This window comes from Neopelma chrysocephalum, unplaced genomic scaffold, assembly GCF_003984885.1.
Source record: "Neopelma chrysocephalum unplaced genomic scaffold, ASM398488v2 Primary Assembly neopelma1_149, whole genome shotgun sequence".
Lineage (NCBI taxonomy): Eukaryota > Metazoa > Chordata > Aves > Passeriformes > Pipridae > Neopelma > Neopelma chrysocephalum.
The window spans coordinates 159,747-186,613 of NW_020897811.1; the positions used below are offsets into that span (position 1 = coordinate 159,747).

At 46.5% G+C, this 26,867-nt stretch overlaps 1 protein-coding gene across 1 annotated transcript in view; it reads right to left on the reverse strand.

Moving 5' to 3' along the window:
• Positions 1–26,518, reverse strand: part of CCND2 (cyclin D2) — a 29,205-nt gene extending 2,687 nt beyond the window's left edge. Inside the window, exons 1-4 of the mRNA XM_027701120.1 lie at positions 26,259–26,518; positions 24,618–24,833; positions 21,671–21,830; positions 10,515–10,645 (exon numbers count right to left, since the gene is read on the reverse strand). Of these exons, the coding sequence (XP_027556921.1) occupies positions 10,515–10,645; positions 21,671–21,830; positions 24,618–24,833; positions 26,259–26,453 (702 nt within the window). The 5' untranslated portion in view covers positions 26,454–26,518. The remainder of the gene's footprint in view (positions 1–10,514; positions 10,646–21,670; positions 21,831–24,617; positions 24,834–26,258) is intronic.
• Between the last annotated feature and the right edge of the window lie 349 nt (positions 26,519–26,867).

Consider the following 26,867-nt stretch of genomic DNA (forward strand, 5'->3'; position numbering starts at 1 on the left):
ACCAAATAATATGGGTTTAAAAAAAAAAAAAAGGTGTGAGAAAACATTGACAAACAATTATAGCAGAAATTGAAAAATATAACCCAAGCTGTGACTGTATAAACACAATTACATGCACTGGGCTGGAAGTATCAATATGACACTGTGTAGGTTGCCATGTGGTGCTGTGATAAATGGCATTTTATAAAAGCAGTCCTTCTACAACACTGGAAAAGGTACTAACACTGCAAAAACTTCCTGCAGTCTCAGTCTGCCTGAGAGCTGGGACTCTCCCAAAAACTTCAGAGAGCAGAGAAACACAGGTTTTGGTAGGAGGATTTTTACAGCACAGCCCTGGCAGGGGCAGTGAGACTCAGCATCACCATTCCCACTTTCAGGCAGAGGAGCTGAAGAGCAGAGCTGGGCACTGAGCTCCGTAGGGTTCCATGGGTGCTTGGGAATCCTCTGTGGGATGCCACAGCATCGCTGGGGAGATGGGCTCTGACCAACACCCCCCACTTTCCCAATGCAATATCAGGTTATTTTGGAGATGTTTGACATATTCATGCGTGGAAGTTTGATTTGTCTGGGGACACATGCCAAGGGGAGAGGGATCTCTTCTGCTGATTACACTGATGCTTGTGATGGGTGCAATTAGCTCGTGAACACCCATTTTTCTTGGCTCCTGTCCTCTCCTTGTCCTGAAACTGGCAAAAGCTACCAGAAATTCAGCTAAAAAAAAAAATCCTCTGTTATTAGCATGGGCAGGTTTTAAGTCCATCGTAACCTGTAAGAGGGCAATGGCAAAAAGTCACTTCATGGGTCAAGACATTTTTCAGTGTGGGGGCACCCGTTTGGAGACTCTTGTAACAGACTACACTCGTAATGCACTTTTTTTTTTGTTATAAGAATCCTTTCTTTTAAAGCACAGTGGTGCACAATTTCAAAATATTTTGTCCTCCTGAAAACAAGCCAGATTTTTTTTTTAAGCAGCTTCAGACTGAAAAGCTTAATGAGGCAATTTCCTTGCAGCCAGGCTTGGGGAAGGAAGGGTGGTGACAGGAGGAACATAAGGCTTGAGCATTTGGAGTCCGCTTTGTCAGTTCCTAAGCACCCTTAGATATGATCATTTACACCATTACTATACAAACTTCTGATGGGCAACATGATGACATTTAATGTATGAAGACACTAAAATCTCTAGGTAACCCTATGGAGAAATTGGGTCGTTTCTTATGTCTTCATTTTGTACATAAAATCAATTAAGGGGCCTCGACTGGAATTGCCACATGGATTTTATTTCATATGGGAACCCACAGGCCACTGTGTATTATTTCTCTGGTCTATGCCTTGGTTTTGAACTTAAAATAATGTACCACTGAACTCTTTAAAACAAAGAAACTTATGGTAAAATGACCAGCACACTGCATTCAGCATGAAATAGCTTCCCAAAAAAGTGTTGCCATTTGCATACTAAAGCTCCTTGGATGTTAATCTCATAGGTGAAAGGAAAAAAACCCCCTAATTTATAGTATATTACCAGCCTGGTTGTCATAGTGTGATAAGGCAAGTGGCTTTATTTTATGAATGGGGGCACCACTGGAACTTTCTGTCAATCCAAAGTTCAGTGACATACAAAATGCAAAAAAACCATCAGGACAAACAACCTGGCATTCCCATGACACAGTTTTTTTTAGCCCTTCCTAGTTTCATGGGGATCTGCTGTATGTGTACATATTTTACTGGTGAATTTTCATTTTGCTCTAGATCGCCCTGACAAGAGAAAATTAAAGCTTTACAAATGTATCAAAGAAACAAAACATGAATTGCATTGTTTTCAGCAAATCTTCCTTGAAAGGACACTGTAATGCACTGCAGCAATGGCCCCAGATTTTCCAATAAAGGGGCTGGGCCATTCCTTCAGAATACTGCAGGGTTGCCTTTGTTGTTTTTTATAAAAAACTTTTTTAAGTGTGTGTCACATGGATTAACTTCCCCATTCTTCTATATGGTCTAGTAGTTTTAATGATTAAAATAGTTCTGGTACTTTCCATTCCATAGTTTTATTTTTACTTCAGCATGTACAGAACTAAAAAGGCAATTAACTTTTGGTTGTTATTTTTTTTTATGTTTTCTGAAACTCTTTCATCCCTAAGTGATTTTACTAGCACACTTGAAATGCATTTGGAGGAAAAGAAAAGCTTTTCTGTGTCTGATGAGGGGTAGCTTCATGGCTGTGATGGAAATGCTGGCAGTGAAAATAACTGGAAGGAGGAATCAGCAGCTCTATGGCATGATCTACTTATTCAAGTCAATAAGAATTGAAGATTTCAGTTTCCATTCATGACAATCTTGAAAGAAAACACAACCACTAGGAAAGATCCTGCAGCATATTCTACACAATTAGTTTTCCTGAACTTTTCTACACCTCTGTAAGTCCTATACTGGCCCCTAGCTTTCAGTTTTGAACTGGAATTTACAGTTCACTGGCAAGCTATGAGGGAAAGCCACTCTGACTTAACTAGCAGGCTCTTGCTTTGCACTGGCAATTACTGGGATTTTCAGTCATGATGGCTCCAAGCTCCAGGAGCAGCCTGTGACCCACATCCTCTCCATCTTGCAAAAATCATGGCTGGATCGATAAATTAAAAGGAAAAAAAAAAGGAAAAAAAAAGGGGAGGATATTGAAGAGGCATTTTATAGCTGGTTTAGGAACTTGGCTTGGGTTTCTGCCATAGACTTTATCCTGCTGGTTTCAAGTCTTCCTTGGCCCCCCATCCAAATAGTCTCCTTTGGATGATGGTGCTCCCTGCATCAGATCCCACCCCAGCTGAGCAGCAGTGTCCTTCTCCACAAAGAAGATCACTCCTCTCAAATGCCAATAGTGGAGGACTATCACAAGAAGGTAAACCATTTCAGTCACACCTCTTCTACCTCCTTCTTCCTTCTCAATCTGTCCAGAGCTTCCGTGAGCATACAGGGACTGCAGTTGTGTATTTACTACACCTACTCCCACCTCCCTGCTCCAGCAGGGTCATCCCAGAGCACATGGCACAGGATTGTGTCCAGACAGCTCTGGAATATCCCCAGTGAGGGAGACTCCACACCCTCTCTGGGCAATCTGTTCAGTGCTCAGTCACTGCCCACTCAAGATGGCACTCATTTGGGAATCCAGAGAAAATACATTATGGCAGCATTTAAGGAAGAAAACAAAGACTGCAAAAGTACTGTTTAACAAGGTTAAAATATTCTGCTAAATTTAAATATTGCTTAGCCCTTGGCAAGATCTTACCTATGTGGTGAGGGGTTGTGCATCAGGAACCACAGAAAAAATAAAGCCAAAGCCTGAGCCAGTTAAAAACCAGGCTGAGGAAATCCCACTTGCTGCCCGAGTGGATCATTTCTCAAGGCCTTCCAAAAGCCAAATGCAACCCTACTCTCCTTTACAATCAGCTGCCGAAGAGTAACAGTAGGGCTGTTGTTATATATAACATATATACATGAAAGCAATATATACATACAAAATATATGTATGCAAACAATGCAAAATACTGAGCTATAACTCTACTGGACACTTTTTGATCCCCCTGCATTTCCCGACTGGATTTAGGAGCCTGGATCCAAACCTTAGGTGCTTGGCTGAGTGCTCGAAGCCCCAAAGCTGGGAATGCTCAACACACCTTCTGGCATTTTTGTGTTAAAGGGTGGTTGGTCTTCCACATATGCATTAATTAATTCACAAATTAACGCCCCGATCTCTTCCTCTTGCTTAAAACTAATTGCAAAAGGGAAATCAGGAGAAGACTTTTTTTTACCTGGTATGATAAATGGGAAGGATGCTGGCTATATCTGAAGTGACAATACGGTTCACAGGTCATGTATGCATTGCTTGGATAATCTAAGAAAGCAGCAATCATATGTGCATTAAAGAGTTGGGGTTTACATAAATTCCAACGTGGAACGCTTCATTTGTACTCCTGACTACAAAAGGAGGGCTGGATTCCTCCACTGGTTCCCATTTAAGCCCCAGTTCAAACCTCTCCAGAGCACATGCTTCATTGTTGACATAAACAGGGATTCCTTCCCGAAGTGGGGCCTTTGTATGCCGAGTGCTGGCCCTTGAGCTTGCCGGCATTCTCCAGAGCGAGAGCCTGGAAAGCTGCTGTGGGAATATCATCTCCATTTACTGTATTTACTGTGTCACAGTGATCTCACAGCTCACGGATGCAGTTTAAAAACAGACCTATTTTCCCTCCTAAATGTGTGGTTTCGCTACTGTAACAAAGAGCATCAATCACAGATAAGTGTCTATGTCTCTTTTTCCACCTGGAAGTGCCGAAAAGCAACGTGCTGTTCCAAAGGGCATTTCATGCGGACTAACAACATCTCATCTAAAGAACAAAACAACCCCAAAAAAACCTCATCTGTGCCAGAATTTCTCCACTTACTATTGCTATATTACTGCAATGATGCAATAAATAAGGTGACTAGCATTAAGCATGTGAAAGATGGGACATTTTTCTCTGCAATCTTTAGGTCTTTCCAGCACTTTCACCAGTGTTCTTTCTAGATTCAGTTTCACTGTTTGCTTCAACAGTAAGTTTGTTGGTTTCCTGTTGCTCCTCTGGGTTATTTCTCACTGCAGCAGGAGAGAACAATGTTTTTAGGACAGGGGAAAAAGTGAGAGTAAAGCCAAAACACCAGCAGGGTGATCCAGGGGCAGAGTACCTGGAATGGTACTCCCCGCTCAGTGTGACTTGGGATTTCAAGCTCTGTCAAACAGGTAATACTTTGCAGCTGTGAAAAGCTGGGAATTTTACCCTGCTGAAACAAATGCCCTGAGGGTTTATTGAGAAAGGGGGTTTTAAAAAAAGCTGTGACAACCTGCCTGTGTCACACAGAGCTGAGTGAGGATTCCCTGCCAGAGGTCGAGGGCCAGTCTCCGACCAGACTCTCCATGGCCTGTGAGCTCCCCTGGCTGTGGAGCCGGTTCCTCAGGGTTCCTCAGGGGGCCTGGCTTCCTCGGAGTGCCGTATTTATGAATGGATCTGACGGAACTCCGCCATGAGCCCGCGGTGTAACTGCATCACCCCATTGTTGCTACACACGCACAGCACTCACTGGGGAACAAAAAGCTGAATGAAACGGAGCAGCTGCCAACTCAGGCAAAGACAACTTAGGAAACTATCTCATTCTTCCTTTCTTTTGGAGGCTATTTTGCCTGTTGTTTCCTTGCATACAAAATGCGGTCTGCAACAAATAAGGCAGGATAAGATACAGCGAGTCCTGTTTCTTGGTTCCAAAACCACAGGCCCTGAACACTACAAAGGAAGGGATAAATGGTGTATGTGCTGTAGGGACAATGTTCAGTTGCGACCCATTCAAGATAGATTTCCATGATTTTACACTGCGGCTCAACAGAAACTGAATTCTTGAGCATGGGGGTTCTGAATTTCGTTTCTGGGCAGAAATTTGCAGGGATCTTTAGGAAGGGACTTGGGGACCAAAAAAAATCCCAGCACAGACATGTGTCTGTGCCTTTTATTGTGGGTCCAGTCTTCAAAACAGCCCCACTCCGCATATTCAATGGCTCACAGCCAGCTCATTCGACAGGACCTAAAGAAAATCTCGGTTCCTTATTTTCTTTCTACCTCAGGCCTTTAAATATGCTTTGGATTTTCCAAACAACACAATACACACCAGTTTCCATCTGGAAACAGACTTTTAAAAAGGAATTGTGCCCACCTACAGGCCTACACTTTGTCTCTGCCTGAAAACCTCTTCCCAGCTGCTGAAGCTGGGGAAGGACAACTCCTTGTGCCATCTGGATGCGACCTTGAGAGCTGGGCTCAGAGAAGAAGATGCTCCTCTTGTGCACATACAACCCCTTCATCACACACAGTGGACCTGACTAGCCCTTCTGGTGACCATGGTGCTACAAGCTTATTAAACAGATACTATCAGCTTCATCTGGGATGTAACCTTGTTGGCTTTTGTCAGTGATGTAACCCTGAAAAAATTTTTAATATAACAGTTTCAACATTTCTACTTGGCCTCACAGAAAAGAGACTGGAGGGGGCCTTTGGAGGTCTAAAACTTAGTTGTGGGCCTTGTTCTCACTGACTTAAGCCTACAAAATTCTGGCCCAAGGTGAAGATTTTCATCTACCTACCTTTGCAGTGGTTTCTCCAGCTCCTCAGAAACCTTACTGTATTTCTCCTCTGGGAGGAGATCTGGGGGCCCAGACCAAAGTCCCCGCAAGCAGAAACCAGGCCAGGGCACACCTGCCCTGGACATGATTTATAGGAACACTCCCAGGCATGCCCAGGGAGACAGCTCCCAGACCCAAGGCTAGCAAGCTGACACACTGAACCGATGGATGGCTGCTCATCCAGGAAGTGAAAGGATGGATTTACCCAACACAGGTCTGTGGCAAAGCAGAATATTGATTGCAAGGCCTTAAAATGTGCCCTGACCACTCAGCTATCCTTCCTCACATCCTGTACTTGTGCTCAGCAGGGATGCTGATATCCTCCTCTGAAGCATGTAGCTCCACCAGGGACAGGATACTGCTCCCACTGGAGTGCTGGTCTGGGATGCTATGGAAATTCCTGACTTCCTGAGTTGTTTGTTTTTCCATTGCAATGACCCACCAAGAGATGCACAGGGAGCTCCACGGTTTCCTGCGAGTAGGTCTGTTAACTCTTTGCCCTCCAGCCTCTCCTCTGCAAGCAACAATAAAGGGAATGTTCCCACCCCCTGGCAGGAGAACAGAATGGAACATACAATCCCCATCCTGCAGAGCTGGGTGAAGTCAGAATCACATAATCACAGAATGGTTTGGATTGGGAGGGACCTTAAAGATCACCCGGTTCCAACTCCCTGCCGTGGGAAGGGAAACCTTCCACTATCCCAGGTCGCTCAGAGCCCCATCCAGCCTGGCCTTGGACACTTCCAGGGATGGGGCATCCACAGCTTCTCTGGGTAATCTGTTCCAGGGCCTCATCATCCCCACATGGAAGAATTTCTTCCATATAGCTACACTAAATTTCCCCTGTTTCAGTCTGAAACCGCTCCCCCTTGTCCTGTCACTACAATTCCTGAGGTAAAGTCCCTCCCCGGCTTCCCTTGAGGCCCCTTCATATACTGGAAGGTGCTGTGAGGCCTCCACACAACCTTCTCTTCTCCAGGCTGAACAGCCCCAACTTTCTCAGCCTGGCTTCATAGGGGAAGTGCTCCAATCCCCTTATCAACTTCGCGGCCTCCTCTGGACTTGCTCCAACAGTTCCATGTCCTTATGTTGAGGACACCTACAGGTGTCCAGGTAGGGTCTCATGGGAGCAGAGCAGAGGGGGCAAATCACCTCCCTAAGTTATGTGGGACTAGCTCTCAATGACTCTTTGGGACAAAAACAACCACAGAAGGCAACTCAAATACACCATGCAGAGCTACTTTCACTACCCCTAAGGCTGCTGAGCTTCTCAGCTCCTCCAAGAGCAGCTCCCTGGTGTTTATTTTGGTAGGGGGAAGGAGTAATGAAACCAAGGTTTGCATGGCCCTGTTGTCACTGTTTCTCCAGGCTGTGATTTACCCTTCACCAAACAGCCCAGGGCACCGATTTATCAGATTTATCCAACACCAATGTGTCTCAAACAACCAATGTGTTGGTTGCTTGCTTACCCAACAGCTGGGCTCTAAATTATATGTTGTTTATTAATAACATATTTTTTGGTCTAATTCTTGATGAAATATACATTAAAAACATTAATTTTAGCACTAAACGTCAAACTCTAGTGTAAATCTAGAGTAACTCCATTGATTTCAGCCTCCTGGTTTATGCTGCTATTTCCCAGCAAATAGACTGCACCCTTAAATTGTCATTATAAACCAGTCAAAGTTCAGAAGAGCTCACTGCAGTTAAGCAGAATCAGGGTTTCATTATCACTCTCTCTTTTCATATGCTTGGAGCTTTGAAGCCGAAATTTTTCATAGAATCATAGAATTCTGTGAAAAATTTCATGCTTCACCTCGGATAGTGACATGTTTTGAAAAGCCAGTGGGAAAGTCCTATCATCTGTTTCCATGCTAAGCAATCACACACTCCAAAGCCAAAAAGGATCAGAAGGCCCCAGCACCCTCCGGCTTGGGAAGGACTCTTCCCCCAGCTTCCTCATGGTTCCTGTCCCACGAGACACAGGGGGGCAAGAAGTTTTTGCTCTGTAGAACTGCAATTTCTGTGAGTTCCCCTGCTTTTCTACCATGTGATGCTCCTGAAGCCCAGGAACTCTCACTTCCCCCTCTTCCCTAACCTCCCCATTGAAAACAAAATCATTCACACAGTGACAATGAATGAATTGTGTCACTGCAAGAACAGCTCTCAGGCATCAGAAATTAGGAAGTGAGAGAGCTGAATCTGTTCATTCAACTTTAATTAAGTCCTAGTGTAAAATATATTACAATAGTCTTTACTCTTTATTAACACAGCCTTGGGCTAACTCTTACACAATCTAGCCAGTACATTTTTTTCCAACAATACATTTTACACATGAGGCTGGTATTACTACCTATTGCTAAGACTGCCCCTGAAACCATGTTTTCAGTTGCTTCTTTCTCTCTCAAGTGTTAACATGTGGGATCAAAGTTTCCAATCCTGGGCCCTTTTGCATTTTTCCAATGCAGAAGTCACGAAGGAAATTCCTACCAAAATATTTCTCCCAAATCCAAATAGCTGGCTAATGAAAAATACATTGTTTTGTCCAAGTTAAAAATTCTGGCCACCTTCGGTTGGGCTGAGACTTCAAAGCTTGCAGGGAGTTAAGGTCACGACAATGGAAACACCTTGAAAAAAAATGACAGCACCTCCAACTTCTGCAGAGACTTCTGTTTCTTAGCAATTAAATTATCCAGAAGCTCCTTTTATCCCAAGTGTGCTCTGATTCGGGGACTGAAACTCTCCTCCACGGTCTGTGCTGCTGGGGGCTGACCCCAGGAGCAAAGGGAAGAAAGTTTGTCTCTACCCAGTGCCAACAGACATTTGGAAAGGAGATGAGACCAGTAAAACATTCAGAGTTCTTTGTTATTTGGGAAGTGTCTTTTTGTTTTTTTCCGAAGGAACATAGTCGGAAAGATTTTCACCAGGATAACAAAAAGCAAATTTCTGATAAAAAAAATCTGCTAAATTTAAAAGGTGTAAAGAAATTTTCAATTAAAAAAAAGCCCATTTTGTTTTCTCCTAATCATTTAAGAACTACTGAGCTGTTGTGGTAGGTATTTGCTTTCAGACTGAAACAATCTGGGTAAAAAAATTCAACACAGGAGATAAAAGTTTGTCCAATCTGCAAGATGCTGCAAAAGGGCCTTACACCCAATTCTCTCAGCCTTTCCACACAGCAGAGGTGCTCCATCCCTCTGATCATCTTGGTGGCTTCTTCTGGACTCGCTCCAACAAAAAGGACATTGACGTGGAGCGAGTCCAGAAGAAGCCACCAAGATGATCAGAGGGATGGAGCAGCTCTCCTAAGAGGAAAGGCTGAGAGAGTTGGGATTGTCCAGCCTGGAGAAGAGAAGCTTTGGGGTGACCTAACTGTGGCCTTCCAGGACCTGAAGGGAGCCCACAAGGTAGATGGGGAGAGACTATTTCCAAGGGCCTGGAGTGACAGGACAAGGGGAATGGCTTCAAACTGACAGAGAGGAGGTTTAGATTGGATATTAGGAAGGAATTCTTCCTTGTGAGGGTTGGGAGGCCCTGGCACAGGTTTCCCAGAGAAGCTGTGGCTGCCCCATCCCTGGAAGCGTTGAAGGCCAGGTTGGATGGGGCTCTGAGCAACCTGGGATAGTGGAAGGTGTCCCTGCCCATGGCAGGGGGTTGGAACTGGATGATCTTTAAGGTCCCTTCCAACACAGGCCATTCCATGATTCTATGATTTGCACTCTAAGCATTCAGAATTAGAAATGTCCCTTTTTCTGTGCAAATACAGTCCCAATCAAAAGACATGGGAAGCCACAGAACTGCATTTGAAAATTAGGATGGTATCAAAAATCTGATCGTAAGAAAAAAAGACTTATCGAAATCCTCCCCTTTTTCGGTAAACTAGACTACTTATTCACTTCCTTCAAGCCAAGGATTTTTAGATGATACCTCAACGAGGGCCAGAAGAGCAGTTTCAAGGCTGCAAACACAGGACCAACACCACCTCAAGACCTCCTGGTTTACTTTACACCCCCAGGGAATGCTGCCTGCCTGCTCGCCCCATCGCTCGGGGTACCCAAGGGGGCTTTAGTGCTGGACCAGCAGCCAGGGCAGGCAGAGCAGCCTCTCCCCACCAAGCTGTTGAACCAGTAAGGGTGAATAAAAATTGATCCCTGGGGTCCACGGAGCTTTGGAGATTCAAAAGCTGGGTCCATGCCTGCAAGTCAGTCCGGAAGCATCACTCTGCCTTGCTCCACTGAGCTTTCAGGATCAGGACAGGTTTCATGGCCTGGTGCTCCACTGTGCCCTGAGAAGTGAAAGGAGGAAAGGAATGTGGGACACTCACCACATCTGTGTTTGTGATCTTGGCCAGGAGGTCCGTGAGGCTGTCCCCATCATCGAGCTGAAGGCCACAGATGGCTGCTCCCACACTTCCAGTTGCTATCATTGATGGTGGGTACATGGCAAAGTTAAAATCTGCAAGAACAGATCTGGGAATTAGTCCAAGCCCAGACCAAGAAAAGCTGCAAAACATCAGAGGCAAGCAACATAAAAAAAACCACACCCAGGAATAAAACCCGGGGAAGGAGAAGAAAGGGAAAAGTGCCACTCTTTTTGGTCCCGTGGAGCTCATTAGTCACACTGCTCATCACAAGCAGTCAAAGGAGGGGGAACAGACCTACAAATTAAAATGGAAATGCAGTTCAGTCTTTTATTCTCACTGATGCATAAAGTAAACCTGGACAATTTTTAATAGTCTTTCCTTAGTTTTAAAGAAAAGGAAAGAGAAGAAGGAGGCTTTCTGCAATTTATGTCAGAAATTTGGGTCTTGGTCACATTAGACCTCTCTGTATAACTGGAAAACTAACTGGAATAAGGTATCACAAAGGACCAAAATGAGATTTTTAGTCACGTCAGTTTTTAAAGACTTAATTAATTCGAGCATTTAAAGACCTGCCCGGGAAAGAGATTTTAATTAACGGTTCATCTTTACTACCTTAGCAATTAGGAAGTGAGAACACTTACAGCCCATAGCTACGTAATCAAAGGAAAAAAAACAAAGATCCCATTTGTCATTACTACTATTTCTTAATAAACAAGTTGAAAATACATTTCAGAACTTCCTCTCACCCATCTGTGAAATCAGAAGAGAAAATCAGATAAAATCCTGCGGTCTTTATATAACAATTTTAAGGTTTAGGATGCTGCCATAGGACCTGGTTTATCAGCATGCCTTACTAAAGACCATTTTCAGGAGATCTTCTACATCACTGACATATTCCTAAAATGAAACTTGATTTTCAAGTTCTTTGGCTCAACAATAACTCATTAACAAACCTTCCTCTACTAGTTTTCAGCTGGGGAGACTGGAGGCGAATGCAGAGTAAAGCAAAGCAATACTTAATATGAAATAAACCACCAGCAATCTATTCAGTCTACAGAAACAGACTGTTCCAGAAAACTGCCCAACTGCAGATCCCAAATCTTCTCTGTGCATCCAGCACAAATTCTGTAACCCTCTTGATGCCTCAGTAACCACTCAAGTTTTAGACACATGGAGAGTTGTTCTCGGCCTCCTAGACTCAGAACTGGCAGATACTTCAAGAGCTGTGGAGACAGCATGTTCTTCTCCAGGCTGGAATATGTCCCTGGGATTGAAGTATTCCAGTAAGAATGGGACCTGGGTCATAGCATTCATTCAGATGGACTGGAACAGGATGGAGAAGTTAGAAGTGTGGAGAGAAAAGGAGGAGTTGAAACCCTGGCATGAATTTATCTGTCTCACAAAGTCACCAGGAGGTGGCCACCTGCAAGCCCACCACTGCACGTGGCTTCCTACCAGGGGAGCTCAGCAGACATCACACTCTGACAAACACTTCAAAAGAAACAAAGTCCCACTGACTGAAGCAAGGAATATAGACTGCCATTATTCTAAAAATAATACTTATGCACTATTATCACAGTAAGAACCCACTGTACCCAGGAAAGCTGATTCTTGGAAATGAAATTATATTGGCCCCACTGAAGAGAGAGTCAATAAGAGAGCCTTGACTCCTCAGAGCAGGACACAGCCCTGAGGATGCTGATCTCAGCAAGGTAATGGGAATTGCAATTCCATGATTGCACTTTCCCCCAGCCACTCATGGTGCCCCTTGGGGCTCAGTGTTGGAGCCATTCCTCTTTGATATCTTTACCAATGACTTGGACGAGGGGATTGAGTGCTCAGTAAGTTTGTGGATCACACCAAGTCAGGTGGGAATGCTGATCTGCTGGAGGGCAGGAAGGCTCTGCAGAGGGATCTGGACAGGCTGGATCCATGGGCTCAGACCAACAGCATGAGGTTCAACAAGACCCAGTGCTGGGCCCTGCCCTTGGGTCACAACAACCCCCTGCAGCTCCAGGCTGGGGCAGAGGGGCTGGAAAGTGCCTGGTGGGAAAGGCCCTGGAGTGCTGGTGACAGCGGCTGGACATGAGCCCAGGTATGCCCAGGGGGGCAAGAGGTCAATGGCACCTGGCTTGGATCAGCAATAGTGTGGCAGTAGGACCAGGGCAGGGATTGTCCCCCCATGCTGGGCACTGGTGAGGCCACACCTCAAATCCTGTGTCCAGTTCTGGGCCCCTCACTACAAGGACACTGAAGGGCTGGAGCGTGTCCAAGGAAGGGAAACAGATCTGGGGAAAGCTCAGGAGCACAAGTTTTATGAGGGGTGGCCAAAGGAGTTGAAGGTGTTTAGCATGAAGAAAAGGAGGCTCAGGGAAGACCTTATTCCTCTCTACAACTACCTGAAAGGAAGCTGAAGCCAAGTGGGGGTTGGGCTCTTCTCCCATGGAATAAGGGACCAGACAAGAGGAAATGGCCTCCGGTTGCACCAAGAGAAGTTTGGATATTAGGAAAAATTCCTTCAGGGTGGTCAGGCATTGGAACAGGCTCCCCAGGGAAGTGGTGGAGTCACAATCCCTTTAAAAATGCGTGGATGTGGCACTCGGGGATATGACTTAGTGGTGAACATGAGGGTGCTGGGTTAGTGCTTGGACTCGATCTGAGAGGTCTTTTCCAACCTTAATGATTCTGTGATCAAAACTGTTTTCACATTTACCTCACGTGGATTTATACAAACCAGTATACACCAGTTTACGGAAGTCCAACAAGAAGAGCAGGAAGGGTTAAAGGACTCTGATAACAATAACAAGAGGTTTTTATAAAGGCTGCAAGTGTTTATGTGCCTGAGTGAACTGTCCGGTGTCCTCCTGATCCACAGAGCAAATAACAAAAACCTGTAAAACTTAAGAATGGTCAAAAATCTATGGAGCACACCTCACATCCCCAAAATCCGCTCTCATCTACACTGAGTGATTCCTCAGCAATCCCACTAATATCTTTAGAAAAGGGATAAATTAAAACAGACTACATGTACATGAGTCTGTTTTCCTCTAGCACATGCTGTATTTCCTGGGGATTGCAAATCCCATGTGCTATTATTGGTGTGAACAAGGCTTCACTTGGCCAATGTGGCCCTAAATTGGGAAGCAACTGCTGTGTTTGATCTTTGGGCTTTACCAAACTGTCTCTTAGTTATACAGGTAGCAATGGACTGTCCATGATTTACCTCTCTTCGCCTCGAGTTTCAGGAAAGTTGTGGAGAGATGATGAGAAACCTCTCAAACTCTGCCAGTGTTTTCACAGTCCCTACTGAAGCTATGATGTAGTGGGTGAGAACTAAAACCCACCCTGTGCCACCCCTCCTTTGAGCCAGCAGCAGGCAGAAATGGACTCACTCAGAGGCTGGGATGGACCCACACCCTCATCCGTGGTCACCGAGGAGCAGCTTCACCCAGACCTGAGCGGCTGGTGGGGAACCCCAAGCAGGAAGCTCCCATGTCCTGCACTCAGTGCTCACCACCAGGCTCAGCAGAGGACACAGGTCCAGCCTGCCCTCTGAACTTCCCCACCTCCTAAGGGCTTGCCCCAAGACCTCCACGTTATCCCGACACTGGTGTTCTCGTGGTTGATTTTACATCTACTCCCAGAAACTGTCTTCCTAGGAAGCTGAATAAAGAGGCACAGTGTCCCTGCCAACTAGCACTGCTGTAGGTCTGCTTCCACGTGGGGTCACATGCGAACATTTCTATGCCCAATAACCTTGTTAGTTCCCTTAATGTCATTCATAATGCAAATGAGACAGCGAGCAAATGGCCAGAGGCCCAGAGTGACTAAAGCTCAGCATCCAGAAAGTCTTACATCGCCTCTAGCTCTAAACTAACTTCCCTCCATAACAAGCACCATAAACTTGGCTATCAAAGCTACACATGCCCAGTCTTTGTTGTACAACAGGCAGCGATTTGTATCACTGGCTTCTATTTTTAGCATATTAATTAACTACTGCAACTGGTGAGGCAAGTGTCTCCAACTGGAGAGTGTGGCACCATTGTCTGGAGTCATCACCTCATCTTGAGCTATTGAAAATCATGGCAGTGACCCTCCTGCTGATATGAATTTAACCTGACATGCCCACAAAGGAATGGGGGGTGGTGCACCAATTTTGTGCACATGGTTCTCCACATCACCCTGGACCCTATTAGTGTGGAAAGAGCTCATTGAAAGAAAAGGAGCCACATTGTGCTGGGCCACCTAGAGGGTTGAATAGAAAAGGCTGAGGAAAAGAGCAGGCAGCAGAATAAAGGCCATAATTAACATATTTCCATATTCAAGCAAAGCAATAACTACGTGAAGTGTTTGTCAAGGTGCAATGAAAGCATAAATATTAAGTACCGTATCTGAGGGGATGCAGAACCACCCTCAGAGTCTCTTAGATTCCACTGAGAAATTCAAAACAAGCTTTTTACATGCTATTTTCAACTACAAACCTCTATCTCCACTTCCCCCATGGCGACAAGCCAAGGCCTGCCATCCTCACTCGGTTTTCACCCAGGTAAAACTCTCCCTCCCAGAATTAAGTAAAAAATTTGCCCTGAGATTTAAAAAAAAAAATTTAAAAAAAATAAAAGGGGGAGACAGAGGACCTAAATATGTAAAGCTGAAAGTTCAAATGACTTCAAATTCTTGTTGTGGATGTTGAACCCTGAACTACAGATGAAATTTTATCCAAATCACTTCTTCCTGGACACCTGAAGCAAGGTTGTGGGCTAAATCCTTCTTTCAGATCTTGGTTATTGGGCATCCAAAGCCTGCATCAAAGACATGGCTCTGATTCTAACTTTGCTGTGATTTATAGGCTTATAGGTTGGACTCGATGGTCTCAGAGGTCTTTTCCAACCTAATTGATTCTGTGATTATGCCATTCTATGGGAAAGTACAAAAGAGTCTTGTTATAAGTTAGAGGAGCGTTGTCACAACGCACAGTGTACGAGAATCTGAGCACACGAACACTCCAAGGGAAGACACTGGGTTTTCAGAAGGCAGGACTTGCTTTACTTTCTATTCCCAGCCAATAAACACAAGACACCATCCCATTCCCATTTCAGTATCACGTGTTTCCTAAAGGACCTTAAAAACAAGTGACTAAATATCCAGGCTGAATGCTCTCGGTGTGTCAAAGCCAGGTGGGGAACTCTTCTTACAATGACCCTGGTTGCTGCTCTGGCTGCTGGTTGTTTTTTTGAGCAGTCGGTTTTCATCTCTGTAGTTTGATACAGGTTTATTTTTGGAGTTGCAACTACAGAATTGGAAACTGCTGTCTTAAGGAAGATAAGGGAAAAAAAAGACAGAAAAAAAGGGTATGTTACCTCCATCAGGAGAACAAGTATTTATATACTTGAGTTTTTAAAACAATCTAGAGATAATGGTCACAACCAGCCTCAAACTTCCCCCAACCAATGACTGTACTATGAAGACAAGTATGGATCTATATTTAACCATCTAAGCTTAAAAGAAAGGTATAAGGGAAATAATGGTAGTAGTGAATTTAATTCTTGCCTGTTTTGATCCAAATGCACTTCCAGCATTCCAGCCTATGTAATATGTGCAGTCACCACAATATGCTCAGTAGCTGATTGTAAATACTACTTCTGAACAACTCTTTGCACTGGTTATTATTTTCCCTTATTCTACACCTTCCTTAGGAAAGCCCAACCAAGGATCAGGATGATGTTAGTGCTCGAAGCACCCAAAGGTCAGACCCGCAGCTGGTAGGAAAGAGGGCAACTTATCTGACAACTCTGAAATAATGCCAGCTTGTCTCAGCACAGGCTCTCTTGCTTCATTTCCTTCTACCTCATCTTTCTAGACTTGACTGGTCATGAAACATTCCCCAGGCCCTGATTACCTGTTGATGGCAATTCCTTGATTCTTGTGGCTCCATTTGTCTGGAAGGCTCAATATACTAATAGGAGCTGCCCCTCCCTGGAACAAGCAGGAGCCTTCTTTTGTATAGTAATAAATTCATCTGGATTATTCTTCCCTCTGCCATGCAAGACGTATTTGTGCTAACACTGCCCCTTTGCAACATGCATTTCATTTTCAAAGAGATTAATTCACACAATGAAGCCTCTGCAGACTTCTTTCTTTCCCTCTGCAAAGAACATGTCCCAAATAAAACTTGTGTCACACTTTCAGGGACAGAGCCTGGTAGCTTACACTGGATGAGAAGGTGATGCACAGAAGGCTTGCCCAGCAGGAGTCCTGAGGACCAAACATGCCTCTTTGTGTTACAAAGCATTCTGTGTGGTTACACTCCAGATCACTGCTGGGGTTGTGGGCCTCATCTTGCAGTCTTTGCTCAGACAACACTCCCACTGACTTTCACAGAACTTCTGTGAAGGACACAGCATTTGGCCCAGAAGTTAAAGAAAAGGCTTCTCAGCTTTCAAGTGCAGATGATTAATGTCCCAGAGACAGTGGGCAGAGGTTTGGCACACTGTACAAAACTGACTTAAAGCTGAAATTTTCCTACTCTTTCTTAGTCCCTTCACTGACAGAGGCTCTGAAAGCCACTGGTCTGAGGTGCTGCACTGTAGCCATGATGGGAACATCCTACTTGCTGTAGGATTCAGAGAACAGACCATGCAAAGGGCTGAGTCCAGAGTTTTACACAAGTTGCCTTCTGTCCCTGCAAGCCTGCAAAGATTTTTCCTTCCAAGTTTTGCACTCCACTCAACTAAAACCCTGCAAAGCTCCTCACTGAGATGAGTCTCTCCATTACAGGTCGTGTTCAGAAACAGGCAGTTTTTCTTCTTGAAAGTCTGACGTGCACAGGCTGTCCTTCCCCAAAACACATCAGCCCCTTCCAGGCTCTCACACAGAAAGGGGTACACTGCACCAAACCAGTGGCATGTGCAGCCCCCAAGAAGAGAGTGGAACACCAGGAAGCAGCTGTGCATCTGTGACTCTGAACAGGATGAGAGAAGAAGAAATGAAGGGCACTCTGAAATCAAGGAAACAATGCATGGTTCTCTTTCCAGCAGCAGCGTGGCATGTTCCACACACCCCCCTGTAAACCACTGCCCTCTCCCGCTCCTCCAGGAGTGACTCCCTGGCCTGGAGCATGGAACAGGCACACAGTCAACCCCTGAGAAAACATTTCTAAACTGTGGAGTGCTGTGCAAAGAGCCAGATGGGGAATGAAGGGTGCAAGCAATGGACAGATGGAGGTGTGGGCAAAGTGAAAAAGCAACATGATCCCAGTGAGCAAAAGAAGGACATCTCCATTGGGCTTAAACAGGATCCTCCCATCCTGAAGAATCACAGAATCACAGAATTGTTAGGGTCAGAATGGACCTCTGGAGATCATCCAGTCCAACCCCCTGTCAAGGCAGGGTCACCTGGAGCAGGTGACACAGGAATGTGTCCAGGTGGGGTTGGAATGTCTCCAAAGAGAAAGACTCCATTACCTCCCTGGGGAGCTGTTCCAGTGCTCTGCCACTCTCAGTGTAAAGAAGTTCTTCCTCATGCTGAGGTGGAACTTGCTGTGTTTTAGTTCATGGCCATTGCTCGTCTTGTCACTGGGAACTACTGAAGAGAGTCTGACACCATCCTCTTGGCATCCACCTTTCAGATATAAAATTCTATGGATTGATGAGATCCCCTCCCAGTCTTCTCTTGTCTAAACTAAACAGGCTCAGCTCCTGCAGTCTCTCCTTGTAAGAAAGAAGCAGTAGGCATCACTTTTGCCAAGCCATATTGTAAGGACAAAGGCTCCAAATGCACCCTCTTAATGCCTTTAAATTTCAGAAGCCTCCTGAGGGAGATTTTTACCTTGCACAGGGAGCCACCAGTGGGAGGAGAAAACAAATGACACGGTGACAGACCAGGCTATGCCTGACATAATGTCAATCTACACAGTCTCACTGTGCAGTGAGCAAGGTAGCTGGAAGAAAGCTGTTCTTATACACAGGCAATTCCCAGCCAATAGATCAGCTCCCTCCCAATGGCAGCTCCCTGTTTGCACAGCCATGGTGCTGGCAGCACCACCTGGGCTGGGGGTGGATGCTGCTTACACCCCCTTCTCATGGAGACCATTGCAAGTGCAGGGCAGCAGAAAGAGAAAACTTTTTATTCAGGGAACAAGCTTCTGTCTTGCTCAGCAGCCATGTGTTCAGATGGGACCAAGGGCAAAGAGGGATACATTCCAGTTTCAGTCATGCTCATGTGAATCATTAATCATTGCAAGGACTGGGGAGAGGCTGTGGGTTTATATCCAGGCAGCTTGTTTCACAAACTGGGTTCAAAATAAAGGCAGAGAAAGGGAAAGAGTGCCAAAATGATCAAACATGACTGAAAGGAATACACAGAAGAACTGAGTTATCATCTCCTTTTGAGGGAGGTTCAAAGGGAAAGGAGAATAGAGATGAGTATCAAAGCGATCCTACACATCCAGCAGAACACCCAGTAACTGTTCATGGTTGCTTCCCTCTCTGTTTGCTGACACAAAGTGTTGCAGGACTGAGATCACAGCCGGCTCTGTACAGGCAGGGAACACTTGGGAATTTCGGGTATAATGTTTTTGCTGGGAGATTAAAATGGAGCAGGCAGTGAAGAAGAATTCAGGCTAGAGGAATAAAGTTCAAAATATGCCAGATTTTGCACGATACACTAAAGAAAAAGTACTTGACAGCAGAGAAAGCTGTGTTGGGATGAATCAGGATTCACTGCTGTGCTCCAGATCAGAGCTGTGAGCCAGGCAGCAAGGTCACGTCTGGGAACAGTAAAGAGTCAACCACACATGGAGGGAGCAAGGGAAGAGCCAGCCACATGTTAAAGGAGGTCATATTGCTGACAGAACGCAAATGGGGAAATGAAAAACCAGGCTTAACTCAAGCTGGTGGAGAGCAGCAGCTTTGAGGGAGAAAGAGAAAGAACAAACAGAACAGCTGGTGAGAGCTCTGCAACAAACAGGACAAGAAAAGGAAATGACAACTGGATCTGGAAGGAAGTCTGATGAGAAAGGGCTTTTCTTCAAAAGAGTGGCAGTGAAAGGGAAATACATTAGTAACAACATTTCTACAATGGAAATGGGAGTAGGAGTTTGCTGGTAAACTGAGAATGTGGGAGCGAGGGCTTGGGTAAGACCTCTGCTTTCAAAATGGCAAAGGGTTGGGGGTCCTCCTCAAAACTAAATGCCAACACAGTGGTCTGTGGAAAATGGGATGAGAAGAAAAGAAAACCTACAGCCAGCACCACAGTGCCCTGACTTTTGGGAAGCTCTGTACACAGAATTATATCTTTCATTTGTAATCTCGATTTGCTGCCTCTTTAAACTCTACATAAAGGACTTCAGTTCGTGCATTGGAGACATATAACATGAGAGGCAGATCACATGGGGGAAACACATGAGACAACTGCATGACTAGGCTTAAGGGATGGAAAATTTGGATCTCAGTGAAAGGACTACTAAAGCATGGAGCTAACTATCAGAGAATTCACGGAGTGGAAAGAAAACCTAGACTTTGGAGACTCTTTCATGGCCCCCAGTCTTGCAATGGTTTGGTTTTATGGAAAACTTCATGGGCAAAGGATTACAGACCAGAATTTGAAAAGTTAAAGCATAATGAAATTCTAAGACACTCAAGAAAATGTCCTCTTGGATAAAAAAAAAACAAACCAAAACACTATTGTAGGAAGTAAAAGCAACAAAGGAGAGGGAAGATTGGTCTAGTTTGGAAGACCACACGCACATGTGTTGGAGGTTGATGGCTGATGGTGTTGTGAGGATCCAGAGAAATATCCATGGGAAAGGCAGTGTGAATGAATTATGAGTAAGGGGAGGAGGCAAAGAAAGAAGGCAAAGCTGATCGAACATATTAATGCTAAAGTATAAAGCTGATTAGTCTGAAATGGCTGATAAATTACCAAGAGTGATCCTGCAGAATTTGAGCAATATTTCTATCGAGCCCTGTGGGCTTTTGTGTGAAAAGGATCATGGAGCAGAGGGAAAAGGAGGGAAAGCTTGAGCATCATGGTAACCAGAAAATCAATTACCCTAAGACAACCCATATACAATTCTCTAAAACTGACCAACAGGGGTAGGAAAAACTGGCCTACATTTTAAAAGCAGTCACTACCAAGAAGCAGCAGCAGACATTCAAACCCAAAAGCCGCACCCAGTCTTCCTTTCCTCTCTGCAAACACACAAGCAGAACAGTTACTATCACAAAGGACTAGGTATGTCAAACTACTGAATTCAAACACTGAGCCATACACTACTTGATAATAACTCTGAAAAATACTGCATGCTGTCTATCTGTTCCAGGTCTGGCTTCCAAAAAATGGTCTTACCATTAACCCTTTGGATGAAAATTAAGAGTACACTTATTTTCTAAAATTCACTGAGAGAAAAAAAGCCCACCAACAAAAAAAAAACAACGTGCATACAGGTATAAATTAAAAAGCCTCCTTTCCACAGAAGCAATTATCCTCATTTAAACCTTCAGAAACCGTATTCAGCCATATGACACAAAGGTAGGGTAATGTTCCTTATGAAACACATTTGTTTCGCTGCTTTCTTGGGAGTGAAGTTAGAAAAAGAATCCAAATATTTTTTTTTAAAAAAAGTCATTACGTTCTGAATTGTCATTCCCTGTGTTTCAGGGATGTGGTAGTGTCACACATGTTAAGATATCATTTTTACCTTTTATCTGGACAGAGTTCAGTTAGTGAAAAATTTAAGAACACATTCATGCAATGCATTAGCCCAATATATTTTGGGCTAATGTACTATAACAACTTCCAGTATTTTGGCTGTCCCACATCTGTCCTTACAATCTTTAAAAAAATCAGTGAATGGGCAAAGTAGAGAACAGTATGGTCTAACCCAGCCTTACAGACTTCACTGCACAAGCACTGTAGGAGCAGGACTGCAACTGCACCACAGCTCCCCACTGCAGGAATTCTGGTTTTACACCGTAAATGGGGGCCTGATTCACAACAGTCCCATGGGATTCAGAAGCTGCTCCTACATCGTGTACGGATGGAGGGGATGATGTACCACCAGTAACAAATCTGCCCTTTCAACTTCACAGCAATCACCCAGAGCCCCTCAGCCCTACCTGTTGCACAAAGGGCAATGAAGGTCTGCGCATGCTTCCGGATCAAAAGCAACTTGTCTTTAGGGAGAGGCACCTTCCTTAGGATGTGTTCGATGAAATCGTGAGGGGTGACGGCTGCAAGGTTCCACTTCAACTTCCCTAGCACCACCAGCTCCCATTCCTGCAGCAGGAGGATGGGAAGAGAAGAAAAGCCATAAGCAAAACTGAAAAAATAAACCAACCCTACTTCACTTATTTCCCTGATTATAACTTAATCGCTGCTAAATTGGTTTTGCTCAAACCTTTTTTTCCATATGCCTCTACTGCTTTGAAGTTGTTGACTTTATATTCTTTTTTTTCTTTAAACACCAGAAATGTCAAGCTCTACTGAAAATAATGAGACCTGGCAGCTCCTGCCAAGGTTTTACTTTTTTTCTTTTTGCATCCAGTGCTGAATGCCCACCCAGAAAGTTTAGCCTGCAATTAGATATTGCCAAGGTCACTGTGGTCCTTTCCTAGTAACTTCTTTTAAATGGCTATAGTCCTTTCTCTATAGCCATTTAAAGCCCTAGGGATAGCCATGCACAAAAATAACCTAGATATACATTCCTTTTTTTCAAAACTGGGAAGTTAGCTTGACGGCATTCCCTCCCAAAACTGTATTCAAAATGTCCTGCAGATAAATCTGATGGTGCTTAAACTACTTCAAGACAGGCTTTCCAGGAAGGAAATGCACACAACACAGCCAAGAAGTAGACTGGGTAAATTATCTGCCAGTAAATCATGCAGGATCCATTCCCACATACTTCGCACACCCAAAACTCCCAGCAAAATCGAAGGAAAACTTGGGCGTGTATGTAACTACTGGCCATTCCCCGCAATGGGATTCCATGTGGAAATGGTGCCCGATCACCAGATCCAGCCACAGGGTTCAAGCAGGGCTAGACCTAAACTAAAACTAAGTTTTGAACACCTTTCAGTGCCCCACAGAGTGATCAAAGCTCAGGTCTCCAACTCGCTTGCTGTCTCATCCACCAGCTATTTGGTGTTCACTAAATTCCACACACTGATTCCTGTGTCCCGAGGATGCGTGATCCTGATGGAGCCAGGTGTGGCGGGGGAGCCCCAGCTGAGCTTGTGGAGCTGGTAAGTTGAAAAGCAGTCCTTTAATTTTGCAGCCGAGGAGACATCAACCAGCGTTACTGAGAAACCATAAACACGGACCCCACAATGCCATTTCTGCAGCCATTCCCCTGAACAGATGCCCACTTTAACCTCCCTACGGACATTCCTACTGGATTATGACAGAGCCCTCCACAGCCTGAAAAGTCTCACATCCACATATATGCAAAAGGCCACAAAAACCAGGTGGGGATTTTTTTTCCTTTCTCAAGAAAACCTGTAAAGTGTTTGAACATAATGGCAATTATGTAAATTAAAGACTGCTCTTCCCAATATTTCTGTTGTGACATGGAACAGTAAATCCAGAGGACTGAATACAGGGAAGCAATTAAAACACATGCCTAAATCCACGTGGCTACAATCCTACAAAAAAAGTAGGGACATCATTCTGTATCTTCTCCTATGGGCACCACAGCACCTCCTCTGCCAGTCCATACTACCAAGGGGACAACGCATGTCCATGAGTTTGCAGCCTTTGCAGGGCAAGCCTCTTTACTCTGAGGAAGCATGAGCTCCCAGCCCCTCCCCAAGGGGAATTCCCAGTGATTCAGAGGAGAAATTCTCCTGGGATTCAGATGGCCATGTGAATCTCTTTAAATTCTCAGTGATTCATAGGAGAAATTCTCCTGGGATTCGGATGGATGGCCACTTGCATCTCTATGACAGAGCATTCGTGTCACCAAGGGGCTCTTGTGCATGCCCAGCGCCCCGCACCACCAGGTAAATGTTAGTTATCCCCTTCAACAACTATTAGCTATTCCCTTCAATAATTTTCAGTTTGTTTCTGCTTTCTCTGTGTCTAGGCTGAGCCCTCCATGGAGAATTATCAGGCACAGGGTGGTTTAACCAACACAGGATGGGTCAAGCTGGGAGGGACCACAGTGGGGCATCTGGTCCCACCTCCCTGCTCCAGCAGGGCCATCCCAGAACACATGGCACAGGATTGCCTCCAGAGGGTTCTGGAATATCCCCAGTGAGGGAGATTCTACACCCTCTCTGGGCAATCTGTTCCAGTGCTTGGTCACTGGACAGAAAAGAAGTTCTTGCTCATGTTCAGGTGTAACTTCCCGGGCATCAGTTCCTGCCCGTGGCCTCTTGTCCCATCGCTGGGCACCCCCGAGCAGAGGCCGGTCCACCCTCTCTGAGGATGACATTTATACACACACACACATCACCGGCCTCGGCGATAGCCCGCGGGCAACACCCACCGCGAGGGGCACCGGAGCCACCCCTTCCCACGTCCCCACCGAGGCGGATCCCCCCGAATTCCTCAGGGAGCCGCCCCCGCCCGCTCCCGGCACGGCCGCGTTGCTGCCGCCAGGTGGCGCCGCCGCGCCGCCCGCCCCGCGCACGTGCGCCCGGCGAGGTGTCCCCGCGGGACAGCGGGACACCCCCGGGACACCCCCGGGACACACGGACACCCCCGGGACACACGGACAGCGGGACACGGACACAGCCTCCCGGCAACCACAGCACCCCACGGCAACCCTGGCAACCCCAGGGTTTCCCCGCATGAGGCGGGAAAGTAGGTCTGAGCGCCGCATGGCACGGCCGGGCGGCTTCAGAGGACAGGGATGTCCCCGTGTGTGTGTCCCCCTGCCGCTCTGGTTGATGCCCCGAGTGTTGTAGTGCTTTCTGGCCATTCGGAAACCTGGGGAAAGTGTGTGGGGGTTTTTTAAAAAAGAAAAAAAGGGGAGGGGATGGGTGGCACAGTGATGGGTGCCAGCAAAGGGCAGGGAAGCGATGCCGGCACTGCCAAAGAGGAGGGGATAAGGGGGCTGCTTACCAGCAGCTCTTGGGGTTTGATGGAATTGTCCGTGTATATGCACAGCTTCTCGGCTGTGAGGGGGATTGTCTCTTTCAGCTTGGAGGCCAGGAACATGCACACTGCCCCCAGCAGCTGCAGATGGCACTTCCGAGTGGGCACCACAGCTAAGAATCTGTCCAAGTAATTCATGGCCAGAGGGAAAACTTCTTCTTCGCACTTCTGCTCTTCACAGACCTGCAGGCGAGGAGCGTGGGGAGGGATGGATGGGGTGTGGGGGGGGACACATAGAAGGGATGGGAAGAGAGAAAGAGACAAGGAGGAAAAAATAAATAAATGAATGAACCCACGAAACAAACCCACTGCCTCCCTTGCTTTGGCTCCTGCTATTTTTGTTTCCCGGGGAGCTAAATTTTGGGGGAGGGGGAGATCTCCGGAGAGGCTGGGAAGGCTGTCAATCGGCTTTCACATTCCTTTAGTTCATTCAGTAAGAAATGAATTCAAGACACTGTGTGGGAGAGCCGAAAAGCCCCATCCAGCAGCAAGCGAGCAGCCTCCGACTTTTTTTTTTTTTTTTGCGACCCAATTTTTTCCTTTTTTTATTTCGTCATATTTTCAAAAAATCGATAAAAAATATCAAAACATCCCCAGGGGTCCCGGTTTTGGGGCCGGCGGCATCCCGGAACGTTCCCCTATCGTTTCCGACAATTGCAAAAATTTCCCCGCGGGGTGTCCGCCAGCCCTGCGCCCCCGATCCCGCGGTGGGGGGGAAAGGACGGGAGAGACGCAGCGAGGGCGAGGTGGGGTGGGGAGAGCCCGAGCCGACTGGATCCTTTTAGCACAGGGAGCGAGGGGCGAAATTCTTTCAAAAATTCACCAAAAATCGGCGCCGCGGAGAAAAACTACAAATCTCACACGAAAACCAAGCGGGGAGTCTGGTCTTTACGACCCGGGGGGTCTGGACAGGGAAAGGTGCCCCCCGAAGGAGATGCGAAGGGGCAAAGGATAGGTGGCCGGGCTGCGGGGCTCTGGGCCCGCGGCAGCACCGCCCGGAGCATCGGGGCGAACGGGGGGCTCGGCGCCCGCCCGACGGGACCCCGACTGCCCGGGGGTCCTGCTCCGCGGGGCCGGGGGGGCATTCCCGACCTCCTGGAAAAGGAAAAGGGGGGAAGCCGGGCTCGGCGCCGGCGAGCAGAGCCCGCATGCAGCGCAACATGGCGAGGAACAGGCACGTCCTACCCAGTGCATACGTGGGCATGGAACCCTCGCCGGGCAAAACGCGGGGGGACCCCCCGACCCTCGCCCTGCCCCGGGCGCAACTCGCTTTTCCCAGGAATGCCTCGAACTCAAGCGCTCCCGGAGGCGGCTTTGCTTTTTAACTGCAAATGACTTTTCCAACTCACCCACTACCACCACCCCCCCCATCCCCAGCACGCCGCGTTTCCTCCCCTCTCCTGCACCCGCTCCACGGAGCCCCCCGGAAGGGGCGACTTCCCCCGCGGGCTGCTGGTGCCCCCGCGCCCCTTCCCGTACCGGGGGAGCTCAGGAAGCGGGGGAGAAGGAACAAGAAGGAACCCCACGGCGAGCGGAGGGGCGAGGGGGCTGCAGGGGGAGAGGGGACGGGGCCGCTCTGCCTCCCTCCCGCTCCCGGGGTGTACAAACCTCCAGCATCCAAGTGGCCACCATCCTCCTCATGAAGGGCTGGATGTCCTTCTGGACGCACTTGAAGTAGGAGCACTGGGGCAGATACCTCTCCTCTATGGTTAGTAAGTTGTGCAAAACGCGGTCATCGTACAGCAAGTTCGGGTCGGGCAGAGCTCTCCTCATGGGATCCACCTCGCAGCACAGCAGCTCCATGTTTCCAAAGAGATCTCCCTCTTTCTCTGATGGGAAAGGTTTTTTTTTTCTTTTTTTTTTCCTTTTTTTTCTTTTTTTTTTTTTTTTTTTGGGGGGGGGGGGAAGGGGTGGGGAAAGGAGAGGGGTAAAGGAGGAGGGGTAGGTGGGTGGGAGGAAGACAGGGTAGGTGGGTGGGAGGAGACAGGGCTTTCCAGCTCGCTCCTGCCTCACTTGAAACTTGTCTCTCCCTCTCTCTTGATTTCTAGCCTAAAGTTGAAGCGAAGTGACGCAACTCGCCAGGGCAGGCAGTTCTCTCTCTCTCTTGTTATTCTGGAGAACAGCAGCTGGTCAGACGTAACATCAAACGCTTTTTTTTTTTTCCCCTCTCTATAAGCTAACAAGGAACCAGGAGGCCCTCGTATAGGGACACACACA